Source organism: Sycon ciliatum, chromosome 11 (assembly GCF_964019385.1).
Source record: "Sycon ciliatum chromosome 11, ocSycCili1.1, whole genome shotgun sequence".
Lineage (NCBI taxonomy): Eukaryota > Metazoa > Porifera > Calcarea > Leucosolenida > Sycettidae > Sycon > Sycon ciliatum.
Window position 1 is genome coordinate 13,435,059 of NC_088653.1, and position 22,265 is coordinate 13,457,323.

Below are 22,265 nucleotides of genomic sequence, written 5' to 3' on the forward strand. Positions count from 1 at the left end.
TGAATTGAATTAATAATAATACGAACTTAGAAGTTGCGACTTCGGCGGTAATGTCATGAAGTTGGTTGCTCCAACGAGGAGCACACGCTTCTTGCCGAACTTGACACTTGACTGACTCACGACTGCCACCCGGAGCACACCAGGAGCACGTCGCACCTTCCGCTCGGCAAACTTGAAAGAAAGCACCACTCCCTGCTCAATACACAGTGTTTCGGGGAATTCACCCCTCATCAGTTGAGCTTGAGTAGGCTGAGGAAGATTGTGCCTGAAAAGCACCACTTATATACTGCTCTCCAGGCCAAACCATCACCAGGGATACAAACTTACAGAGACGCTTTGTTTCCAGCGCGACAAACACCTCGTGAAGCCCCAGGTAGCAGCGTGAGTCAGAGTCGCTCATGGAGTTGTGCTAAGCAGACGTTGAGAGCCAGTATAGCTATTCACAACGCTGTCACCTCCAACAACTAGTCGCACGTCCGCGTGAGGGACAACAATACGAACTTAGAAGTTGCGACTTCGGCGGTAATGTCATGAAGTTGGTTGCTCCAACGAGGAGCACACGCTTCTTGCCGAACTTGACACTTGACTGACTCACGACTGCCACCCGGAGCACACCAGGAGCACGTCGCACCTTCCGCTCGGCAAACTTGAAAGAAAGCACCACTCCCTGCTCAATACACAGTGTTTCGGGGAATTCACCCCTCATCAGTTGAGCTTGAGTAGGCTGAGGAAGATTGTGCCTGAAAAGCACCACTTATATACTGCTCTCCAGGCCAAACCATCACCAGGGATACAAACTTACAGAGACGCTTTGTCCCTCACGCGGACGTGCGACTAGTTGTTGGAGGTGACAGCGTTGTGAATAGCTATACTGGCTCTCAACGTCTGTTTAGCACAACTCCATGAGCGACTCTGACTCACGCTGCTACCTGGGGCTTCACGAGGTGTTTGTCGCGCTGGAAACGAAGCGTCTCTGTAAGTTTGTATCCCTGGTGATGGTTTGGCCTCGAGAGCAGTATATAAGTGGTGCTTTTCAGGCACAATCTTCCTCAGCCTACTCAAGCTCAACTGATGAGGGGTGAATTCCCCGAAACACTGTGTATTGAGCAGGGAGTGGTGCTTTCTTTCAAGTTTGCCGAGCGGAAGGTGCGACGTGCTCCTGGTGTGCTCCGGGTGGCAGTCGTGAGTCAGTCAAGTGTCAAGTTCGGCAAGAAGCGTGTGCTCCTCGTTGGAGCAACCAACTTCATGACATTACCGCCGAAGTCGCAACTTCTAAGTTCGTATTGTTGTCCCTCACGCGGACGTGCGACTAGTTGTTGGAGGTGACAGCGTTGTGAATAGCTATACTGGCTCTCAACGTCTGCTTAGCACAACTCCATGAGCGACTCTGACTCACGCTGCTACCTGGGGCTTCACGAGGTGTTTGTCGCGCTGAAAACAAAGCGTCTCTGTAAGTTTGTATCCCTGGTGATGGTTTGGCCTGGAGAGCAGTATATAAGTGGTGCTTTTCAGGCACAATCTTCCTCAGCCTACTCAAGCTCAACTGATGAGGGGTGAATTCCCCGAAACACTGTGTATTGAGCAGGGAGTGGTGCTTTCTTTCAAGTTTGCCGAGCGGAAGGTGCAACGTGCTCCTGGTGTGCTCCGGTTGGCAGTCGTGAGTCAGTCAAGTGTCAAGTTCGGCAAGAAGCGTGTGCTCCTCGTTGGAGCAACCAACTTAATAATAATAATAATAATAATAATAATAATAATAATAATAATAATTTTAATATGGCAATAAGTAGGACGAGCTGAAGCGACATGTGGACTACTTTATTAACAATGTAAGCGATGGAGACGATGCAAGAAACAACCTAAAGGGTAAGGAAAAATACATGTAAGAAGAAAAAGGGCAATGGAAAAAAAAAAAAGATGATTCGAACATGTGCCTAAATGTGTTTTGTCACCTTCTTGTTTATTATTGTTATTATTATCATTCGTTCTCACTTTTTTGTTTTTTGTTGCTGATACACACTTGTCACGCTTAGTTCTTACTTGTATACCCTTGTTTTCTGCACACTTTTGTGAGAAATCGCACCTCGATATTCTAGTGCTGTCATTGTATCGTGTCACCCTACCTTGATTGCTATATTATTTCCTTTGTTCTCATTTTGTTCTTTAGTACAACGGTGATTCCTGAAGAGTGTTGTACGAAAACTTGTTCGAATCATCTTTTTTTTTTTTCCATTGCCCTTTTTCTTCTTACATGTATTTTTCCTTACCCTTTAGGTTGTTTCTTGCATCGTCTCCATCGCTTACATTGTTAATAAAGTAGTCCACATGTCGCTTCAGCTCGTCCTACTTATTGCCATATTAAAATTATTGTCTCCTCGTCGAATTTTTAAATAATAATAATAATAATAATAACAGCTCGCATGTACCCCATGGGTGAGATCACCCATGGGGCTAACGCATCTGTCGGCAAAAGAGTTAGAGAAAACGAGAAACACATGACATACACACCTTCTTCATTCTATTATTGCAGGGAAAAACTACCTCGATTCCACCATGAGCCTAGGCATGAGGAATATAATATTAATTAAGTACAGAATGTTATTTACCAAAAGGATATTCAAGTAAGCGCAGATATTTATTTAGCATGATAAGTTAGTATATTGATTCACAATGCCGAGCCAAGCTTCCCTGTCTTGGGAAATAGCTTCCGCTTCGGCAATGGAAACGTTTATTGTCTTTCAGTCATTCTTGATGTTGTCGATCCATCTGGTGACGGGGCGTCCCCTGGGCTTCTTGATGTCTTTGGTGTCGATTGAAAGTCTTAGAGCTTTGTAGGATGTCGAGTCACTGCCTTCTCTGATTACATGGCCGAACCATAACAAGCGCCGTTCCCTGCATGTTCTGGTGATAGGCAATTGGTTGGACAGCTTGTGTAAGTTTTCATTCGATATTTTTTGGGGATACACTACGCCGAGAATGGATCGTAGTTTGCGGCGATGCCACGTGTCGAGCCTGTTGCCGAGTGCTGCTGTCAAGGTCCACAGGCCACAGTTGTATAGTAGAACCGTAAGGATAAGAGTGGTAAACATAAGCATTCTAGATAATAAAGTGTGTCTCTTACAGGCTATAGTGTCAAACGCTCGGTTAGCGGCATTGATACGGTTCTCGATGTCACTTCCAGATCCCAAGAGACTTCCAAGTAGTTTCGTCTTTCTCCATGCGTCATCATCCTTGGAAGGAGTTACAAATTGAGTTTTTGTTAGATTTAATCTCAGGTCATCCTGGGCGAAAATTGGCTCACATTTCGCTGCAGCAGCCACCACAGCATCACGATTTGAATTGAATTGCAAATTTGTATTCTGTTTCTCATTTTTCATTCGTGTTGGGTTGAACTATTCACTGTACTGGTGATGATTGTGCTTCGCTTTGCCCGTAAAAGAGGCCTTCCCACACACTTAGGCAATTAGAAAAATATTGGTTGTTCTTGCAGTGCTTTGCAGATCGTTGGGTTTGGGGTTGTTGTTGCTGGTTCTTCCAAGTATTACAACTAGCAGTGTGTAAACCTGTGTGCGCGTATGCTATGGATGCATGAGTTTCAGAACTAGCAGGGTTAAAATTATCGCAAATGTAGTGTAGCAGGCGAGCTGTAGGGGACAAGTACATCTGGGTATATGTAAGGCGCTGTGCAGCCCTAGACTTGTGAGAACTGGCCTGTGAATCTGGGGCAGCGCACAAACAGGGGAATAGCTGTGCATACGACTGTACACAACTAGTCGTGTCTGTGAGTTGCATTCATGTACCACTTTCCCACCAAGTTTGGTCAGGGGTAATACTTTCACTGCGGGATATGTCCCACTGTCAAATCTGTATTGCACCAGTCACGTGGTGATAGGAGAGACCTTGTGCATTGTGTGTGGGAAAGCTGCGGGCTACGTGTCTCACACAACAGCTACGTTGAACACTCCGATTTGATGTCACGCTTTCCATACACGTTCACAATCTATACCCACACACTATCTCTCTGCGGATAGAAGTGTTTCGTTATTCGTGGAATCACCACGAGAGCACTGAGAAATGGAGACCAAACCTGATAACAATGATAACTGATTATCCAAAGCCAGATTCAAACCAGAACAGAATTCGGATGATGGGACAACTTCTCAATGGCAACCTCTACAACTACGACGAGGGGGTTTGTTTCAGTCCAACTGACTCTGGATAAGACGACGACCTTTGCATGTGGAGCGCAACTGTGATACCAAGTCCATACTATGCCGACATTACTGCCTATTTTGGAATCGCAAGCAGGGAAATGGACCCGGAATCCGTGGCCTTGTACTAGGGATACATGGACACAGTGAATGGGACTTTAGGTCTTTGACCACTTCGGGGTGGGTCTGATCTACTAGATTTCCCTTTTGGACATGTATAGACCACAATACAACACAACCAAACGCTAGACAAGCTGATCCCTTTACGAAATATAAAATTGCTCAACACGGAGATATGTAGCCAGTACGTAGCGTAGGGAGAAACGGAAACTATAGTTACAAGTTACAACTAGCTTGTAGCGGTCCTGATCAGGAATTTTACATGACCCATCAAATTTGCTATCTACGGCCATTGGTTAGTTACCAATCAATCCCAAATCAATCTGCTGGCAGAATGGTCTCGTTCTTTGTTGGCTCTGCAATGCAGCAAAGAGAATATGAGGCCGAACCTTATAGAAAATGAAAAAGATTTTCCATAGCGAAGTTGCACCAGGCCGGAACAAACATTGCCAGAGTCTTGAAGCTGAAAGTCACCATTATCTGGTGTTGATAAGGAAATCGTGTACACCGCTCACATCTCCCCCCTCCTCCTCTCCCCCCCCCCTTTTCGAACTCCTCTTTCCCCGCTACGAGATGATGACCATTCACACTTCCCCTTCTGCGCTAACATAATCGCCTATAATCCATATTTTCCACACGTTCTCAAGTACACACGTTGCAATGACATCTTTAAGTTAAAAGTATAGCTCAAATGTGTCAGTTCTCACACAAAGTGGTATCGACTGGAATATCAAAGGAAATATAACGCAATAAGAGAAGAAAACAAACGAATGCAATACAATCCTTACGTTTGTGGAATTTGAATGAAATAAATATACGGCTCGTACATGTCATGCAACTGCAAGGTCACAATCGTACAGGGATATATTCATCAATCTGTTCTCACGTTCATGGTTTTGGAAACAGCCGTGAGCGAGGTGTGCCACCAGTTGAACAACGTACATTTTTCAGCAATGGATTGATGAATTCCATGGTTAGCGGAAAAGGAATCTCAAGAATGAGCTCTTCCGAAATAGTAGAATTATGAACAAAGAAATTTAGAAAATGCCTTTCGACTAGATTTTTCTGGAAATGTGACGAACTCTCTATTCTGTCCACAGACAGACAAAACCACCAACATTTGTTACGTAGGCTGTAATTATTTTGCAAGAATGGGAGATAATCCGCCAAGATATTCAGGGTGTATCCGACAACAGAAGTTATGAGTGGTGCGCATTCAGTACAAATGTGAAACCTGATACGGAAATTAAATTTTAATCTTGTAAGCCTCCCAGATGCTGATTTTAACACAATAGCAAACATACTAAGCACTAACCGTCTAAAACATGCTAAGTCCATCTGGGTTTCGGAATATTTACTCCAGTGTTCACAGATGAGGTCGAAGCGAAAGGCTTGCGTGCTTTCAGTATTCTCTGTTAGATTCGAATTGTATTGTAGATGCAAAATCTCGTTCCACGGATGTGCCATTCCAAACTCATGATAAGTATACCGGCAAAAGATCTTTGGAGCTACCCGCAGTAAACCATTCGTTATGGATGTCTGGTACAATTGACTTGGTGAAAGGTTCTCCAATGTTGATGCACTTACCCGCAGTATGTATCCGTTGTCTCTTGCCCGTAGTACTAGCTTTTGCCAGGCACATAGCTCCTCCACGATACTCGCTACCCAGTGTGCCTGGCAATTCATCGCAGCTAGCTTTACATCGACGTGGTTTTCATATTGAATTGGGTATCTTGAAAGGGATGAAAATTCTCCCAGTGCGTGCCTGAAGTTCTCTGTATTGAAAGGAACACGCGTTTCCACTGTTTCACTAGAGAACTGAATGTTGAAAACTACATATCGATATTCAATCAGGTCGAATTGACCATAAAAATGCGTCGATAAATCGGGACTGAATGTTAAATTCACAGTCAGGCACAGCGATTTGTCACGTCTGACCGCGCATGGATATCCTGTTTCGAGTTCCAGTTCGAAATCTACCATACTGATTCTTGGTCAAACACTAGTGGCTTTGCTGTCTAGATTTATGAAAGTCTCAATCCCTTTGACAATACTCGCCGTATCTGAGCTTATTCAAAGCGCACTCCTTCAACGATTCAGATGAAAACTGACTGCTATACTCAAGATTCCAAATACTTATAGGTGAAACCTAGGGTGATAATTTGCAACTCTGAGTTTACTCTTGTAAGGATTATAAGCGCGAAACTAGGCGTGTCTAAGTACAACTTTACGTACTCAACCTGTGGGCGTGTATCCGAGGGAGATTCGAAATTCGGGCTAATACGGAGGATTAGCAAGACGAAATTCGCGTTCGCGTTCGCTCTCCAAGGAAAGTCGAACTCAGTGATGGAATTCGCGTTTTGAGAAGGATTAGCAAACAGACTTCACACATGCATGACGTTGACACGTCGTCCATTGTGTGCAGACAGTATAGCGTAGTAAATTTATGACTGTCCTGACACGAATCCGTGATTCGTGTTCCGACTACTTTTCCGAACGAAAAATGCGAAAGTTCGCAATCCAGTTCGCTAACTGAAAAATGTTTGCGAACGCGAACGCGAATTTCGTCTTGCTAATCCTCCGTAATAATAGCGAGGTTTTGCATTCCGAAATTCGGCAAAAAGATTCGGCACGCGGGAGCGAGGTCGAAAATGCACACGAAGATTCGGCGTGTTTGTTCGGAAAAAGCTCACTTTGCCGAAAATATTTTTCGGATGCATTTTCTTGTAGAAGAGCGCTAGCGCGTGATTTATTCAAAGAGGTTTCTTATCTCGGCATCGCTTGGCAGGCGTCTTTGGCGACATAGCATCGTCAGCTACCTTTGATTGCTCCTCTCCACTGCCTGTCTACTCTCTTTCGCCTGGAGTGTCCTCACCGTCATCTGTGTGGCTGAAAAGACTATGGCGACACGCATAACATTTGACTAGGGCATGGAGTTGGTTTTTCTGAGGCGACTGAGGGGGCAGGTTTGGCCCTGGACTCTTTGGGCGATCAAAGTTCGTTGGAATCAGCAAGAAATGGAGCACGGGACAGGACGTTGCTGATGCTGGGGCTCACGAAATGAAAACACATCATTTTCGACTTGCAAAACAAACGTTGGTGCGAAAATTCGACATTTTGATGTTCGACAAATGACCGAAGAACGCTGTACCGAAATTCGGAATGCAAAACCTCTCTAATAACAGAGAGGTTTTGCATTCCGAATTTCGGTACAGCGTTCTTCGGTCATTTGTCGAACATCAAAACGTCGAATTTTCGCACCAACGTTTGTTTTGCAAGTCGAAAATGATGTGTTTTCATTTCGTGGGCCCCAGCATCAGCAACGTTCTGTCCCGTGCTCCTTTTCTTGCTGATTCCAACGAACTTTGATCGCCCAAAGAGTCAAGGGCCAAACCTGCCTCCTCAGTCGCCTCAGAAAAACCAACTCCATGGCCAAGTCAAATTTTATGCGTGTCGCCATAGTCTTTTCAGCCACACAGATGACGGTGAGGACACTCCAGGCGAAAGAGAGTCGACACTGGACGACAGGCAGTGGAGAGGAGCAATCAGAGGTAGCTGGCGATGCTATGTCGCCAAAGACGCCTGCCAAGCGATGCCGAGATAAGAAACCTCTTTGAATAAATCACGCGCTAGCGCTCTTCTACAAGAAAATACATCCGAAAAATATTTTCGGCAAAGTGAGCTTTTTCCGAACAAACACTCCGAATCTTCGTGTGCATTTTCGACCTCGCTCCCGCGTGCAGAATCTTTTTGCCGAATTTCGGAATGCAAAACCTCACTAACAATACTATTCGCAGGTTCCGCGTTCTGGGCTAGAAGTGTTAAACTTTCACACGACTTGTGGATGGTGTAGCCAGCAGCCAGTAGAGGACATGTTCATGTAGGTACATGTTGGACACTGTGCAGCCTTAGACGTGTGAACACTGGTGTGTGAATTTGTGCAGGGTGAAAACCTGGAACCACTGTGCATGCGAATGTAACATCTAGGTAAACCTTTGACTCCCAGCACCCCATCGGGCTGGTCATTCATGTACTACTTTCCCATCCAGATAAGTCAAAGCGTATTTCTTTCTCTTTGGGATATGTTCACACCGTCAAATCTGTTGGACACCAGTCTCCCGGTGACAAGGGAGACCGCGTGTCTTGTGTGTTGGTAAGCTGTGGCTGACGTGTCTCACAATAGCTACATGTAGATCTAGGTTGATGATTGTTGTCACCACAATATACACTATACGCACACTCTCACTCTGCATGCTGAACCGTTTCGTTATTCGTTTCGTTCCTCGTTGACTCAACAGACCAGCATTGAGAAATTGAAGCCGAACCTGCTAGTATTATTATTATTATTATCCGCATTCCCGCGTTGAAGTGTAGCAGCAGTATGCTGCGTCCACAGCTTCGCTTATGCAGAATGGTTTGGGTGAGAGGAGAGGGGAGAGAAAACAACAAGGCGACCAAACATCTATGAAATAGGTCATAATAACATGAAGAGAACCAACCTACATATGCATGATTGCACAAGAATGGAGACGACAAATGGCTATAATTATTGTGCCACAAAACCGGATCACAGGAGATCTGTCGACAATGTAACGGAACATAAAACTCAGTTACTCAATACAGGTTCCACTAAATACAAGAGAACAACGCTACAACATTAGAATTGCCGCTAAATTATGGCAAGTGTAGAGAACGAGTCCAATACAAATGAAAACCATGAACAGACTGTCCCGAAGTTATTCCGAGAAAAAATAATTGTACTACATGTACTTTCTGACACTGACGCTGACGGAACACGAATTTGAGTTGAATACTCACGAAGTCTTGTACATGTACATCATTATGCGCGGGTGTTGTGGAGTAAACAGGTACGTCAGTCACCAATCCAGCTTCAGCTCCGCGCTCGCTTCAGGAGAATGTTGCCCGCGTTTGCTTTGCCTCCACACGGATAGACGGCCAGCGCAGAGTCCCGCAGCTCCGTGGCCGTAAGGTCTTGATATTCGCCGTTAGTGCCGTCAAATCTCAGTCCACCTCTCACAGCAAGCCGCTCTATGAAAATCTTTCTCTCTCCATTGGAGTGCTCCCCAGTTGCGCGAGGAGACTTGAGAAATTCCTCCGGTGAGCGAGGAAGAAGAGCGGAGTTACCCAACTCAACCTGCTAGTAACGAAAACTTATTTTTCAACAGCCACATTTCCGATTTTTAGGAATTGGAGTGGAGAAAAGACCTTGCGTCAAATAGGTATGGTGGGGTGTCCAGTCTGTGACTGTTACTGCATACAGTAATGTGAATGTGGAGAACAAAAAGAAACGAGGAAAAGGACAAAACATAGGGGATGTAGGGACGACGTGCTGATGTGCTGGGAGCAACTCAACCGACCAGAGGTCTTCGCGTCAGCGTTGCAACTAGGCAACCGAGAGGAAAGAGCAGGTGCTCCCGTGCTGTTTGTGATTTTCACTGTTTATCATTATTGTTTGCCATAGCGACCCGTACGTCCACTTACCTGGAAGGGCAGGGTTGAGTCTTTTCCGTACGTTTATGTTCTTGTAATATATAATTATCTGCCATGGCGACCACCGTATGTCCACGCCACTAGTAAGGCAGGGTTGGGCCTTTTTCGAAAAAAAGGAAACGAAAAATCAACCTCACGTTAGTAGCAAGAGTATGGGGTTATGTACTCTCTATAGTAGTTAGTTTTAGGAGTGTCTTATTGAGCGGGTTACAGAACTGTCATTCGCTGGTTTTACAGCTTGTGATAACGCTTCGCTCTTCATGAAGATATCAATCATTCTCCCTTCTTTCTGATTATTTTCTCACCAACCCTCCTTCCTGTAAAACTATAACATATTCGCTGGCTTGTCATTGAGCATTTGTGCTTTTTTGGATTTGCGAATTCAAAAGGACAAACAAACAGTAATAGTAGTGGTTAGTTACAATTCAATCCCCACCCAATTGCATTGTCTCGTGCTCTGTAGGCTTGTCAGTGCCGGATAGAGAATGTTAGACCGAATCTGATAGCAATAGAAGATTATTCTTCAAAAGGGAAATTGAATCAGGCCTGACCATTTCTTGCTGGCGTTCTGCAGCTGAACAGTCATCAACACCTGGTGTGGACACAAAATCGTACACACCTGCTCACATGTCTCCCCCTCCCCCTCTCCTCCCCCTCCCCTTCCCAGCTTCGAGATGAAGGCTATTCACACCTAACCTTCTGCAATACCATATCCGCTTATAATCCACAATTTCCTCATGTTGTCAAGTACATACGTTGCAATGATATCTTTGGAAGTATAACTCAAATGGATCCGTTCACACAAAGAAGGATTTCCAGGAACATAGCAGGAAATATTACGCAATAAGATAAGAACAAAAACGAATGAAATATACTCTTTCAATACGTTCCCAAATGCCCACGTTGCAATTTAACCTTTGAACGTGTAACTCCAATATATACGCTCACGCAAACAGGGATTGACAGGAACATCGGAGAAAATAATAATGAAACGATTGTAATAAAATCCTCACGTTTGACGTATTTGAATGAATTATATGCGCGGTGGGTACATATACCTGTAACTTCAAGGTCGAAATCGTGCAGGGAAATATTCATCAATCTGTGCTCACGTTCATGGTTTAGGGAAACGCCGTGAGCGAGGTGTGTCATCGGTTGGGAAACGAACATTTTCCGGGAAAGTTTTAATGTATTCCGTGGGTCGCGGAAAAGAAATATTAATATTGATCTCATTCCCGAAAGCACGAACATCGGAACAGAAATTTAGATTTTGCTTTTCTATTAGATTTTCCAGAGAATAGCACGAACCCTTATTTCTACTCCGAGAAAAACCGAAATAGCAACATTTGTGACGCGGGCTGTAATTACTTGGCAAGAATGGGTAACAATCAGCCAACGTATTCTGGATGTATCCCACAACAGAAGTGATCAGTGACGAGCAGTCCATATTAATGTGAAACTGGAGATGGAAATAAAATTTTAATCTTTCAGGCATCGCAAATGATGATTTCACCACAATGGCGAACACACTAAGCATTACTCGTATAAAATATGGGAGGTCGAGCTGCATGTCTAAATCTTCCCTAAGGTGGTCAGAGAGGATTCCGACGCGAAAGTGATATGGGTTATCAGGATTCTCTGTTAGAGGTGAATTATATAGTAGACGCAAACGCTCGTGCCACAGGTCTGAACTGCCACAATGATCATACCGATATATATATGAAACATTTCTGAAGCTAACCGCTGGTCAACATTGGCGATGGATGTCTGGTACAATTGACTTGGTGAGATCCTCTCCAATGTTGACGCGTTGCCTCCAGTATGCATGTGGCTACTCGAGCCCGTAGTACTAGCTTTTGCCAGGCACAGACCTCCTCCACGATACTCGCAGTCCAGTGACCTTGGTTATACCTCACAGTTACACTCACATCAGCATCATTTTCATCTTGCTTGGCAAATCCTGAAAGGGATGGAAATGCTCCCAGTCCGCGACTGAAGTTCTCCGTATTGAAAGGAACACGGGTTTCCGCTGCTTCCCAAGAAAACCTGAATGTCCAATTCTATAAATCGGAATTCGACCGGGTTGATTTCGTCATACTCATATGTCGATAAATCGTGACTGAATTTCAAATTAACCATCAGGCAAGGAAATATGTCACGTCTCAACGCCCGTACATGTTATTTTTCGAGTTTCATTTCGAAATTCACCATACTGATTCTTGGCTAGACTCTAGCGGCTTGCTGCCTTGCTTCGTGAGATTCTCAATCCCTCTGGCTATATTCAACGTATCCGAGCTTCTTCAAAATGTGCTCCTTCAACGATTCAGATGTAGACTGACTGCTATTTTCACGATACCAAGTACTTATAGGTGAAACCTAGAGTGAAAATTTGCAACTCTGCGTTTACTCTTGTAAAACTTATAAGCTACTTTGGGAAAAGCTAGGCATGTCTAAGTACACCTTTTCATGTACGTGCTCTTCAGTTATCTGTTAACAACCAATGACTCGGGAAAAGGCAGTTTCGCTGGGTGAAAAATGGACCCCAAGTGCAAAGCCATAATCTGCTCACCCTACAACAGTATTGATTCAAAGGTCAACAAGGCACAACCATAGTTTGTTGCAATTCGGAGTTAAATTGTATATAATAGTCAGACATCATCATCATATTCCGTGATAATATTATCCTGTAAAAGAATAGAAATGTTAACGACATATCTGTGAAAACATAACATTTAATGCTACTAACACAACCTGTGACTACAATAATCTTGAGATCAACCCCAACACATTTCTTGCAGTTTACTTTCGTACAGTTTGTTATTTTCTGTTCCTCAAGACAACTTGCAGCTTTTTGTAAAATACCCTCAACCTTGGTTCTGTCTTACTGAAGTACATCGAATACGCTCTTCATTGAGATATCCAACATTCTCTCTTTTTTTCCTTATTATCTCCCCAACCCTCCTTCCCTGTAACACAATAACATATTCGCTGCCTTGTCATTGATCATTTGTGCTCGTTTGGATTTGCGAATTCAAATAAAGAATACAAACAAAAAAGAATATACGTGCTATCATTGTTTCGTCACGTCATCATGAAGCAGCTTATGCGAAGGCTAGCTAACCTTGCTTGGCGACGCCAACGTGGAAAAACCATTTTAAATAACATAATAAAATCATCAGACGTCACCAATACGCAAGTAGTTTGAAAAACTGTGAGCGTGTACGCGACCAATGTTTTAAATTTAAAGTAGAAGTGTAGATTCCTCGAACAAAAAAGACTCAAGGCTAGTGTGCTGCAACTTCGAGTTTAAAATGCCCTTTGCGTACCAGCCCCATCTCGAACCGTAACGTACGTTAGCAAGTATATTCACGATTCCAAGTACACGGATCTAAATTGTCGGAAATATGGACAATTGACTCAGGAATAGGTATTCCAGGTATGGCCTGTATCTGTAGTTGTGTGCTCGGTCAAAATATTTTCTAACCTGGACACATTGATACCAACAGATTCAGAAAAACATAACTTGCACATACACAACAGAACAACAAGGACAATCAAGGCTTGTTTGCTGCTACTTCAAGTTTCATGCTCACGCAATCATCAGGCAACATCATCGTGAGCATGAAACTTGAAGTAGTGTAGTATCCCTGCCCGACCAATACGGAAGCAGTACGGAACTAATACGGAGCTTCGCCTGATGTATATTTAGTGTATCTCCGTATGTAAGCGTACGGCGTCTGCTGCATAAAAGCGGCTGCGCATTTCTGTTTTCAAAAAGATTAGATTTTGATAATAACGAGCTATTCAACCCCCAGGTGTGCACCGGAGAGAAAGTCAGTTATTTTGCCGCTTCTTCTTTCACTACTAATTATATCTCAGGTGTGTACCTGAAAGAAGTAGAATAAAAGTAATTCGTGTTAATTTAACCGCGCCTACCACTCGGCTACCCATTACATTGGTGGCAGCGGTGTAGTTTTAAATAAAACAACGTGATTCGACCCCAGACTCCGATGGCTCAACCCGCTACAGCTCCGTGCGACGAATCAAGATGAGAATCATGTTTCTTGCCTTCCTCGGCCTGGCACTGCTTATTAGCCTGCAGCTCAGTCAGGGTGCTAGCGTTGATCACCCTTCTGACCGCACGGCACACACTGGAGACTCCGATGGCGATTCCAAGCGACCCGCTACCTACATGTATACTACCGGTGGTGATGGCGAAGCTGATGAGGACGACAACAGGCAGGCTGGTACCCAAGACAAGGAGGGTATTCCCCAAGACCAGCAGCGTTTGATTTTCGCCGGCACGCAGTCGGAAGCAGGAGCTCACTCTTCACTTGGTACTTTGCCTCCGTGGTGGGATGCAGATTTTCGTCAACACTATTCCTGGCTAGACCATCACTCTTTACGTCGCGCAAAGCGATGCTATCGACAATGTGAAGACCACGATTCAAGACGAGGAGGGGGGTCAATCAGGTCATTTGTCTGACGCTGAGCTAGCCGCTCTGAGTGACCGGCTCAACCAAGATGAAGATAAAACCTGGCTTGCCCTCCGCCGTAGCTCCAGCCGCCGCCGTGGTTACTAACGCTGATTCTAGGTATGGCATTTTCTTTCCTCTCTTCCTTCAGTCTCCCTGTTCTTTTCAGTCTTCCTTTATGCGAGTGTGTGAATCCAGTTTAGGTTGGTAGACGTCTGATCATGGGGAGCCACGGTTTACCCAGCTAACGTGGGACAATGTGTGTGACAACACCCCTTATAGTTATAGTGTATTCAGTTCGGTTTTTGAACTGCGATGTTCCTGGCGGGTTGTGCCAGCGTTGTGCAGCAAGAGTGCTGTAGTTTTTCAGGTCCTATTTATAGGACAGTTCTTTCCCTTTTGACCCCGTGAGATCGTGTGAACCTGGTGTACTTTTACTTCTATTTTATGATTTGTTATCAGTTCATTTCTTCTGTCTACTCTAAACGTTATCATTTCCGATATAATTTGCCATCTTCCGGTTGACGCTGTTGTTCGTAACTCCTCACTAATTTTTTGAAAATCACGAGGGCGTGATTATCTGTAGGAAGGGAGGGTGTAGTATCCCTGCCCGACCAATACGGAAGCAGTACGGAACTAATACGGAGCTTTGCCTGATGTATATTTAGTGTATCTCCGTATGTAAGCGTACGGCGTCTGCTGCATAAAAGCGGCTGCGCATTTCTGTTTTGAAAAAGATGAGATTTTGATAATAACGAGCTATTCAACCTCCAGGTGTGCACCGGAGAGAAAGTCAGTTATTTTGCCGCTTCTTCTTTCACTACTAATTATATCTCAGGTGTGTACCTGAAAGAAGTAGAATAAAAGTAATTCGTGTTAATTTAACCGCGCCTACCACTCGGCTACCCATTACAGTAGCAGCAAACAAGCCTTGATTGTCCTTGTTGTTCTGTTGTGTATTACGCTCTGCCTTTGTGGTGTTGAGCACTGTCAAGCACTCTGGTAACATCCTTCGGTAACTTGCACATATAAAATGTGTCTTAGTTTTATGCTATAGGTCCATCATTACCGATGAGTACCCCGCGCATACATTAGATGCCTGGTACACAAAGGGTTAAAATGCTATGCAATCTTCAAGAATGATGGGTACGTTTTTTGGTCGTGCCTAGATTTATGCCACTAGCAATATGTGTGGTGTTATTGTGTGTTGCAGATCTTCGGGTGTGGAGTTGTTATTATTTCGAAGTGTTAGGCCGCGGTCGCACCAAGCGCGATTCAGCCATTCAGCGGAAAAAAGCGCTTTTTGACGTCATCGTCGCTACGGAAACGGCTGAATTTTTGGCTTCAGCCTTTTTCAGCAGTCAGCCGTTTTCAAAGCGCTGAATGGGAGCGCTGAATGGATTCAGCCACTTTCAGCCATTCTGGCGCAGTGGCGGGAAAAATAAACTCGTTCAAAGCGCATCTTGGCATGATCTTGCAGCTTGCATCGTGTTCTGCCACCTTCCGGCTTTCGTTGTTGGTTTCGTTCTTGGTGAAACTTCTCTCCTTGCCTTTTTATCGGTCATCATGGAATCCTGGACAGTAGCATTGGAGCGGCGACTACTGGAGCTTTGGTTTGAAGCAAAAACCAAGTATGAGACCACCATGAAAAAAAATACCAGAAAGAGAGCGTGGATCTTGGACGAACTGAAGAAGTGTGCTGGAGAAGGCGGACGGGAAGTGCCGCAGTGGCTGGTGGAACTGACCGACAAGAAACTGAAGAACAAGATTGAGTATTTGAAGGTACGATTCACTTGTCTTTGTCAGGTGCAAATCATGGAATAATAGTTCGTGTTCGTTTTTCATGCGCCAGTCCTGTCTCGTACTCCCCAACACCAATAATGTTTTCAAATTGTTCCCAAACTCCACAGGCCACCGGGAAAAGATTACTCCTGAAGCATGTTCGACCTCTGCTGAAGCAGAAGAAGCCTCAGACGGGATCCGCTGCCGATTCCGATGACGATGACGCCAGTCCAGCAGAGCACATTGACTGGAATCATGTTCATGATGTGAGTATCTTTGTCAATTTGTATATTTGCAAAGCTGAGAATCTAAAGTACGTTATTTCTACAAATACAATTTACAACAGTCTGATGTGCGGTGATTGAGCATTGTAAAAGGAAGATGACAGAAGAACAAAATCTTTCTGAATATACTGGAAGAATGTCTGGGTGCGCGTTCATAGAAATAGTGTGCAAATGTATCATACATTCTTTCTCACGGCAACTCTATTTGTTGTCTACTTCGATATTTTACAGGTTGCAAAGTGGCCCCATCTTCAGCTCTTCTATGAGCTGTTTGCTGACCACCCGACTCTGGGATTCAGTTTTTCCGTAGACACTAGTCCGGAGTCGTCTGCAGTTGTCGTGGAGGTGGCAGCGACACAAGTGCCATTGGAACCTGCATTGGCAGCGACAGCAGTAACACCACCTGTAGTGGCTACTGCCACTGCCACAGCAGTCATCCAGCCAGGGGTTGCAGCCGCGAGTGCAGCATCTCTGGTTGACGACTGGATCTCGTCATCAGAGAGTGACAGTGACGACATCCAAGTAGGCGCCAAGCGCCCACCAACGCCAGCAACGCCAATTGGTCGCCCGGCAGCAAAACGGGCATGCAAGACACCAGACGAGGCTGCAGCAAGTAGCAGCCACAGTGCAGCTAGGGGTGCAAGTGCCAAGGCGAGGCAAGGGTCTGCTATGGACAAGTTCCTGGACATCTATGCCAGTACGTCGAAAGCCAAGATGGAGGATGCTAACATGCGTGCCGAGAGGACAATCCAGCACGACAGGGAGATGGCAGAGCGCTCGGAGAAGCACTCCACCATGCTCCAAACGCAGCTTGTCGACACTACTGCCAAGTTGCAGGAGAACCAACAAACCTTCCTCACAAACAATTTGAAGGCCATCATGTCCTTCCAGGCGGAGCTGATCAAGGGTGTCCTTGAGAAGTAGATACTTCAGTGCATTGTATATTATGTCTGAGACAGTCCGTATTTCTGTTTGAAGCCTTCGCTTATCAGTTTGTACATATTATTAATTATTTTCTTTCGCTGTATACAGTAGCTGTTATTGGCACCTGCTACTAACGTGCCCTCTAGCCCATTGCAGCAAAGATCACCGGCGTAAATCCATGTCCATATTTTTTAGCACAAGTCGGGTCAGTCACGACCAGCAAAGGCTTGCTTGCAGAATAATTTTAATAACCATGTTGACAATATTGTAACACCACCGTGCTTCACGGAAAGCCTTTCACACACACTGTCGGTATGAGTGTGTGCACGGTGTTCATCATAATGTACCTCGAAGTACAAATATTTTGTGTGAGTTCCTGTGATGCATGCAAGAGACAGAGGCAGTCTTCAAAACGTAACCTGAGCTGCAAAACATCTACCGTCCATACAGCTAGGAAACAAATTACAACTGAACAGTCACAATGCGAATGTGGAAAAAGAGACGATGATGCACAGTGCAGACTACAGCATACAGGAGAAACATGATGCATGTATTGGGCCAGACTGCGTATGTAGGCGAGATTTGCATGTAGCGCCATAGATCAAGGCAGAAATTGAGACTGCAAAACATTTTAATTGAGTAAACCGACACGTCACTTGCACACAGCTAGATTTACGCGGCAAAAGCAATGGTAGCAGAAGATTATAGCACACAGCAGTGCACGCTACAGTAGCTACACACTACGTCACGCTACACATCGTATATACAGCACTCCTCAAGTCAGATTGGCAAAAGACAAAACAGTTGTATTGAAACTAAGATTTCCTTCAGATAGGCCGACGGGTATGCACATGCCGTGCCAATTTCTCGCGTACAACAGAACCGGTGGCATTGGTTTCCAAAACAAACCGGTCATTTGGACCTGGTCCGTATTCTTGTGGGTCACAGCACCAGCTCTCACCTTCCGTTGACGCAAAGGTTTCACAGAAGTTGTGCAGTGCACAGCATACCAGAGCAACATCAGCAGCAAATATCGGGTCCCGGAGCTTTGATGAGTCCAACATTGCGAAGCGGCCTTTCAGACGCCCAAACGCTTGCTCCACTACTCTCCTCGTTCTTATCAGCCAATAATTGAAGGTGCGCTGGTAGGGCTCAAGCGCCTGGTTGTCAGAGAAACACTTCATCATTGTCGGAGCCAATGGAAATGCAGCATCGCCGACAAGGTATGGGCGTATGTACGTACCATTCAGGACATTCCTATTCTCTTCACGCTCAAGGATTGTGAGCCATGTCTTGTCATTGATTTTCTGCTCCAATCCACTAGCGTGGAAAGTTGCGGCATCTCCCATCGAGCCCGCTCGTCCTGCATCAATGTACGTAAATTGTCCGCTCGCATCAACCACCGCCAATATCAAAATAGAAGAATACTTCTGGTAGCAATAATACGCATCACCATACTTCACTGGTTTTCTAATGCGCATGAAGGTCCCATCAATTGCTCCTGCACAGCGAGGCAATCCACAAAGTTCCTTGAACTCCTTCATCACTGTTCGCAACTTTTTACCGCTTGGGAATTTAATCACTCTATTGGCCAGCTGCTTCTTCAGTACTGATATCGTGTCGTGCACGATGGCGACAGCGGTAGACTTCCCAATTCCGTAAATCAAGGCCAGTTGTGCCATTGACAAACCATGCGCAATCCAGTGCAAAGTAATCGATAGCCGCTTTGCAGAGGAAACTGGCAATCTGTAATGTGTCACAGAGCGCTCCAGCCACCCACCAACAACTCCATGCAACGTCCAGAATGCACTCTTGCTCAGCCGCAAATAAAGTCTATACTGGTCGTCTTCCCAGTCAGCAACATCCCACTGCAGGCCCATGGTGTTCCAGTGTACAATGACATCGTCATTCCACACACCAGGGCTACGCAATGCACACCAGAAACGTCGTTTCCGCTTGCCAAACAGGAGCGGGACAACGGCCAGCAATTCATCGTCATCATCATCGTCCTCATCGTTCCTTGTGCGTTTTCTACGAGGCACGATCTGCCTTGGTAGCGTCGGACAAGGGCGACTGGTATTCGCTAGAAGCATACGCACCATGATATCAGTGCACAGCAAGATGCAGACAACAACACGGCGTCTAGTTTCAGGATCCATGGCTGCACTACAAACTCACGACTCTCCAACCTTCCTCAATCTTTCAAACAAGCACTCTGATTCCAATGAAACTCCTCTCCAATGCCCAGCAACAAAACTCTGTTGTTTGCCACGTGAAAACAAGAGAAAATCATATTCAAAAATGAGCGGGAAGAAAAAAAACTCTAGCACACAAAAAAAATCCAGCCGATTTCGCGCCGTGGTGTGACCAACCGCCCCATTCAGCACAAGCCACTTTCAGCGCAAGCGGGAAACGGCTTGTTTGGTGTGACCGCGGCCTAACCAAGTAGTTTTAAAAACTGTGCGAGTGTACATGACGGATGTTTTACTTTCAGGACTAGCAGCGTTAAATTATCGCAAACTTCGTGGACGGTGTAGCTACCAGGCTGTAGGGAACATTTGGTTGTAGGTACATGTTGGGCGCTGTGAAGGCCTAGACCTGTGAAAACTGCGCTGTGCATTCGTACAGAGTGCAAACCTGAAACCACTGTGCAAGCCAAGGCAATATCTAGGTATACCTGAGACTTGCAGCACACCATCTCACTGGTCATTCATGTATCACTTTTCCACCAAGATAATAGTTGTGTATAGGATATTGCACGGTTCCGAGGGGATCCTCGCGGACACTGTGCAATATCCTGTATAGACCACACTTTTCAGGTGATCAGCAGCGTAGCATGAACCAGTACATGTGCAGTGCGAACGGAACACTGAAGTAAGTTCTGACATAGTCATTCGCTCATCGCCTCTCCGGGTTTACATGCAAATCCACTTGTTCGTTTGACTGAGGTGAGTGCGGAATGTCACACACTTTCTTTGGTTTGTCTCCCAAGACGAAGCCTCATGAATTCCGCTGCTTGTTGGTAGCTGACAATAAAGTGAGAAAAGACGGTGCTGATTTTGATCAAGTCAAGACGACGAAATAGTACAAGTATATATTGTAATCATTTGAAAACAATTTGAGGTGCTTTGTTCTTCTGACATCAACAAAATATGCTGCGTGGAGGCGATTTATTCCCGGTACAAATCAAAGACTACAATGAAGAAATTAGAATTGTCAGACACTGACGTCCGTCCTATGGCTTAGTCTAATGTTGTAAGAGTACCCGAAATAAGTTGGATTGTTTGTGATCGTTTGGAACAAATTTGTCAAGGCCAGTAAAGCGTGAATGCCACATGTAGAACCAATGACATTGAGTTAGTAATAGGCTAACTGCTGCAACGGTCTGACTTTCAGGTCTGTGAAATAAGAAAATTTCCAAATACTGTACTAGAAACCAATTTTTCATTGAACGGCGATGCTCATGACAATGCGTCTTTGTCATTTCGCGCGATGGTTCTATGACAACTCGCGTGCTGGACGAGCATTTTTGTTGTGATTGGTTTATTTTCTTTTACTCTTTATCGGGTATCAGGATTATTTTCCTTTTCCGGTCTATTTATGACCAGTATCATCAATATCTATATGTATATGCGAGTGTGGTCTGTCTCTATGGTTACCGGTGTTCAGCACATCCGGTTCATATAGTATGTTGTAAATTAAGATGCTCTTGTTTGTTGCTGATAGAAAGATTGCCACTTCCCTAGTTTTGTTTCACCAATATGCTTTTCATTTGACAACTATAGCCACTTCCCCTGTTTAGACCTTATCTGGAAGGCCCATTCTTGTATATTCAAACAGCAGCCAAGGGAGCTAGCTCTTTTGGTTATGCTAGTAGAAGGATTGGGTGTGACCCACCGTCCGAGGGGATCCACAGGATTTCCTGTGGATATGAGATCCCCTCGTTCGAGGGGATTATGAGTCATAATCCCCTCGAACGATGGGAGATATCTGTAGATCACCTGAAAAGGGTGGTATATGTCAAGGTACATGTCTTTCTCTGCGGGATACAGTCCTCAGTCCTCTGTCCTCTGTGTTGGGCAACTGTCTCCTTGTGACAGGAGAGACCGTGTGTCTTGTGTGTTGGAAAGCTGTGGCTGACGTGCCTCACAATAGCTACTTTGAGCACTCCGAATTGTTGTGAACACGTTTACACTGTACATGCACTCTCACTATGTAGGCAGAACGGTTTTGTTATTAGTTTCGTTATTCGTGGACTCAACAGCGCATCTAGGTATCATTTAGAAATTGAAGCCGAACCTGCTAAAAGTGAAAACCAATTTTTCCAGAGCCAGATTTCAGATTTTTAGGATTTGGAGCGGAGGAAAGACCTTGCGTCAAGTGGGTATGGACGGGTGTGCAGTCTATGACTGCAGCGCGGGAAGGTAGGTGAGCAGGGACGCATCAGGCTGTTTAACGAACTGGTACTGACTTTTTCTGCTGTACAACTGCGGGGCATGATGGCTCACGGCGATTCAGGTAGCATCCATCAACACATTTCACGGGAAACAGCAAGGACAGGTTATTGGCGTTGTCAATCCAGCAAACATCGCAAATGCCTAGCGTTATGATAGGCGCAACACTGAGCCACTGTCTGACATCATCGACCGAAGGAGATGACAGCCATCCCGCCCAAATCTCCGAATGGACAAGAACGCGCCACAGTGGATTTTGCAGAAGATGCTAAGGCCCAAGGGTATCACTGACGACACGCATGAAAAACGACCTATGGAGAAGCAGCATTGAGTTGAAGCGAAACATTCAGCTGGAGAATGTGAACACCATTTCTCTTGGCTGGCCCACTAGGAAAGGTCTGGCTGACCATCCGTGATCTGGGGTATCAGGCCATAAGCTAACTGTATGTCACATGTGGAATGGAATTCCCAGGTTAACAGGACAGAGGTTGAACGTATAAAATTATTTGA

At 45.0% G+C, this 22,265-nt stretch overlaps 1 protein-coding gene across 1 annotated transcript; it reads left to right on the forward strand.

Annotated features, from left to right (window-relative positions):
* Window positions 1-15,877: 15,877 nt before the first annotated feature.
* Window positions 15,878-17,301, forward strand: LOC135827106 (uncharacterized). Its single transcript, XM_065339630.1, has 3 exons — window positions 15,878-16,093; window positions 16,222-16,359; window positions 16,609-17,301. Exons 1-3 carry the CDS (start codon window positions 15,878-15,880, stop codon window positions 17,299-17,301), a joined length of 1,047 nt encoding a protein of 348 aa, XP_065195702.1.
* Window positions 17,302-22,265: the final 4,964 nt, after the last annotated feature.

What these genes read in the sequence shown, in the direction of transcription:
- LOC135827106 (XM_065339630.1), top strand. Translation starts at nt 15,878, where the DNA reads ATGGAATCCTGGACAGTAGCATTGGAGCGGCGACTACTGGAGCTTTGG. An exon ending in ACAAGATTGAGTATTTGAAG is followed by an intron (nt 16,094 to 16,221) that starts GTACGATTCACT and finishes CAAACTCCACAG; the next exon opens with GCCACCGGGAAAAGATTACT. An exon ending in ACTGGAATCATGTTCATGAT is followed by an intron (nt 16,360 to 16,608) that starts GTGAGTATCTTT and finishes GATATTTTACAG; the next exon opens with GTTGCAAAGTGGCCCCATCT.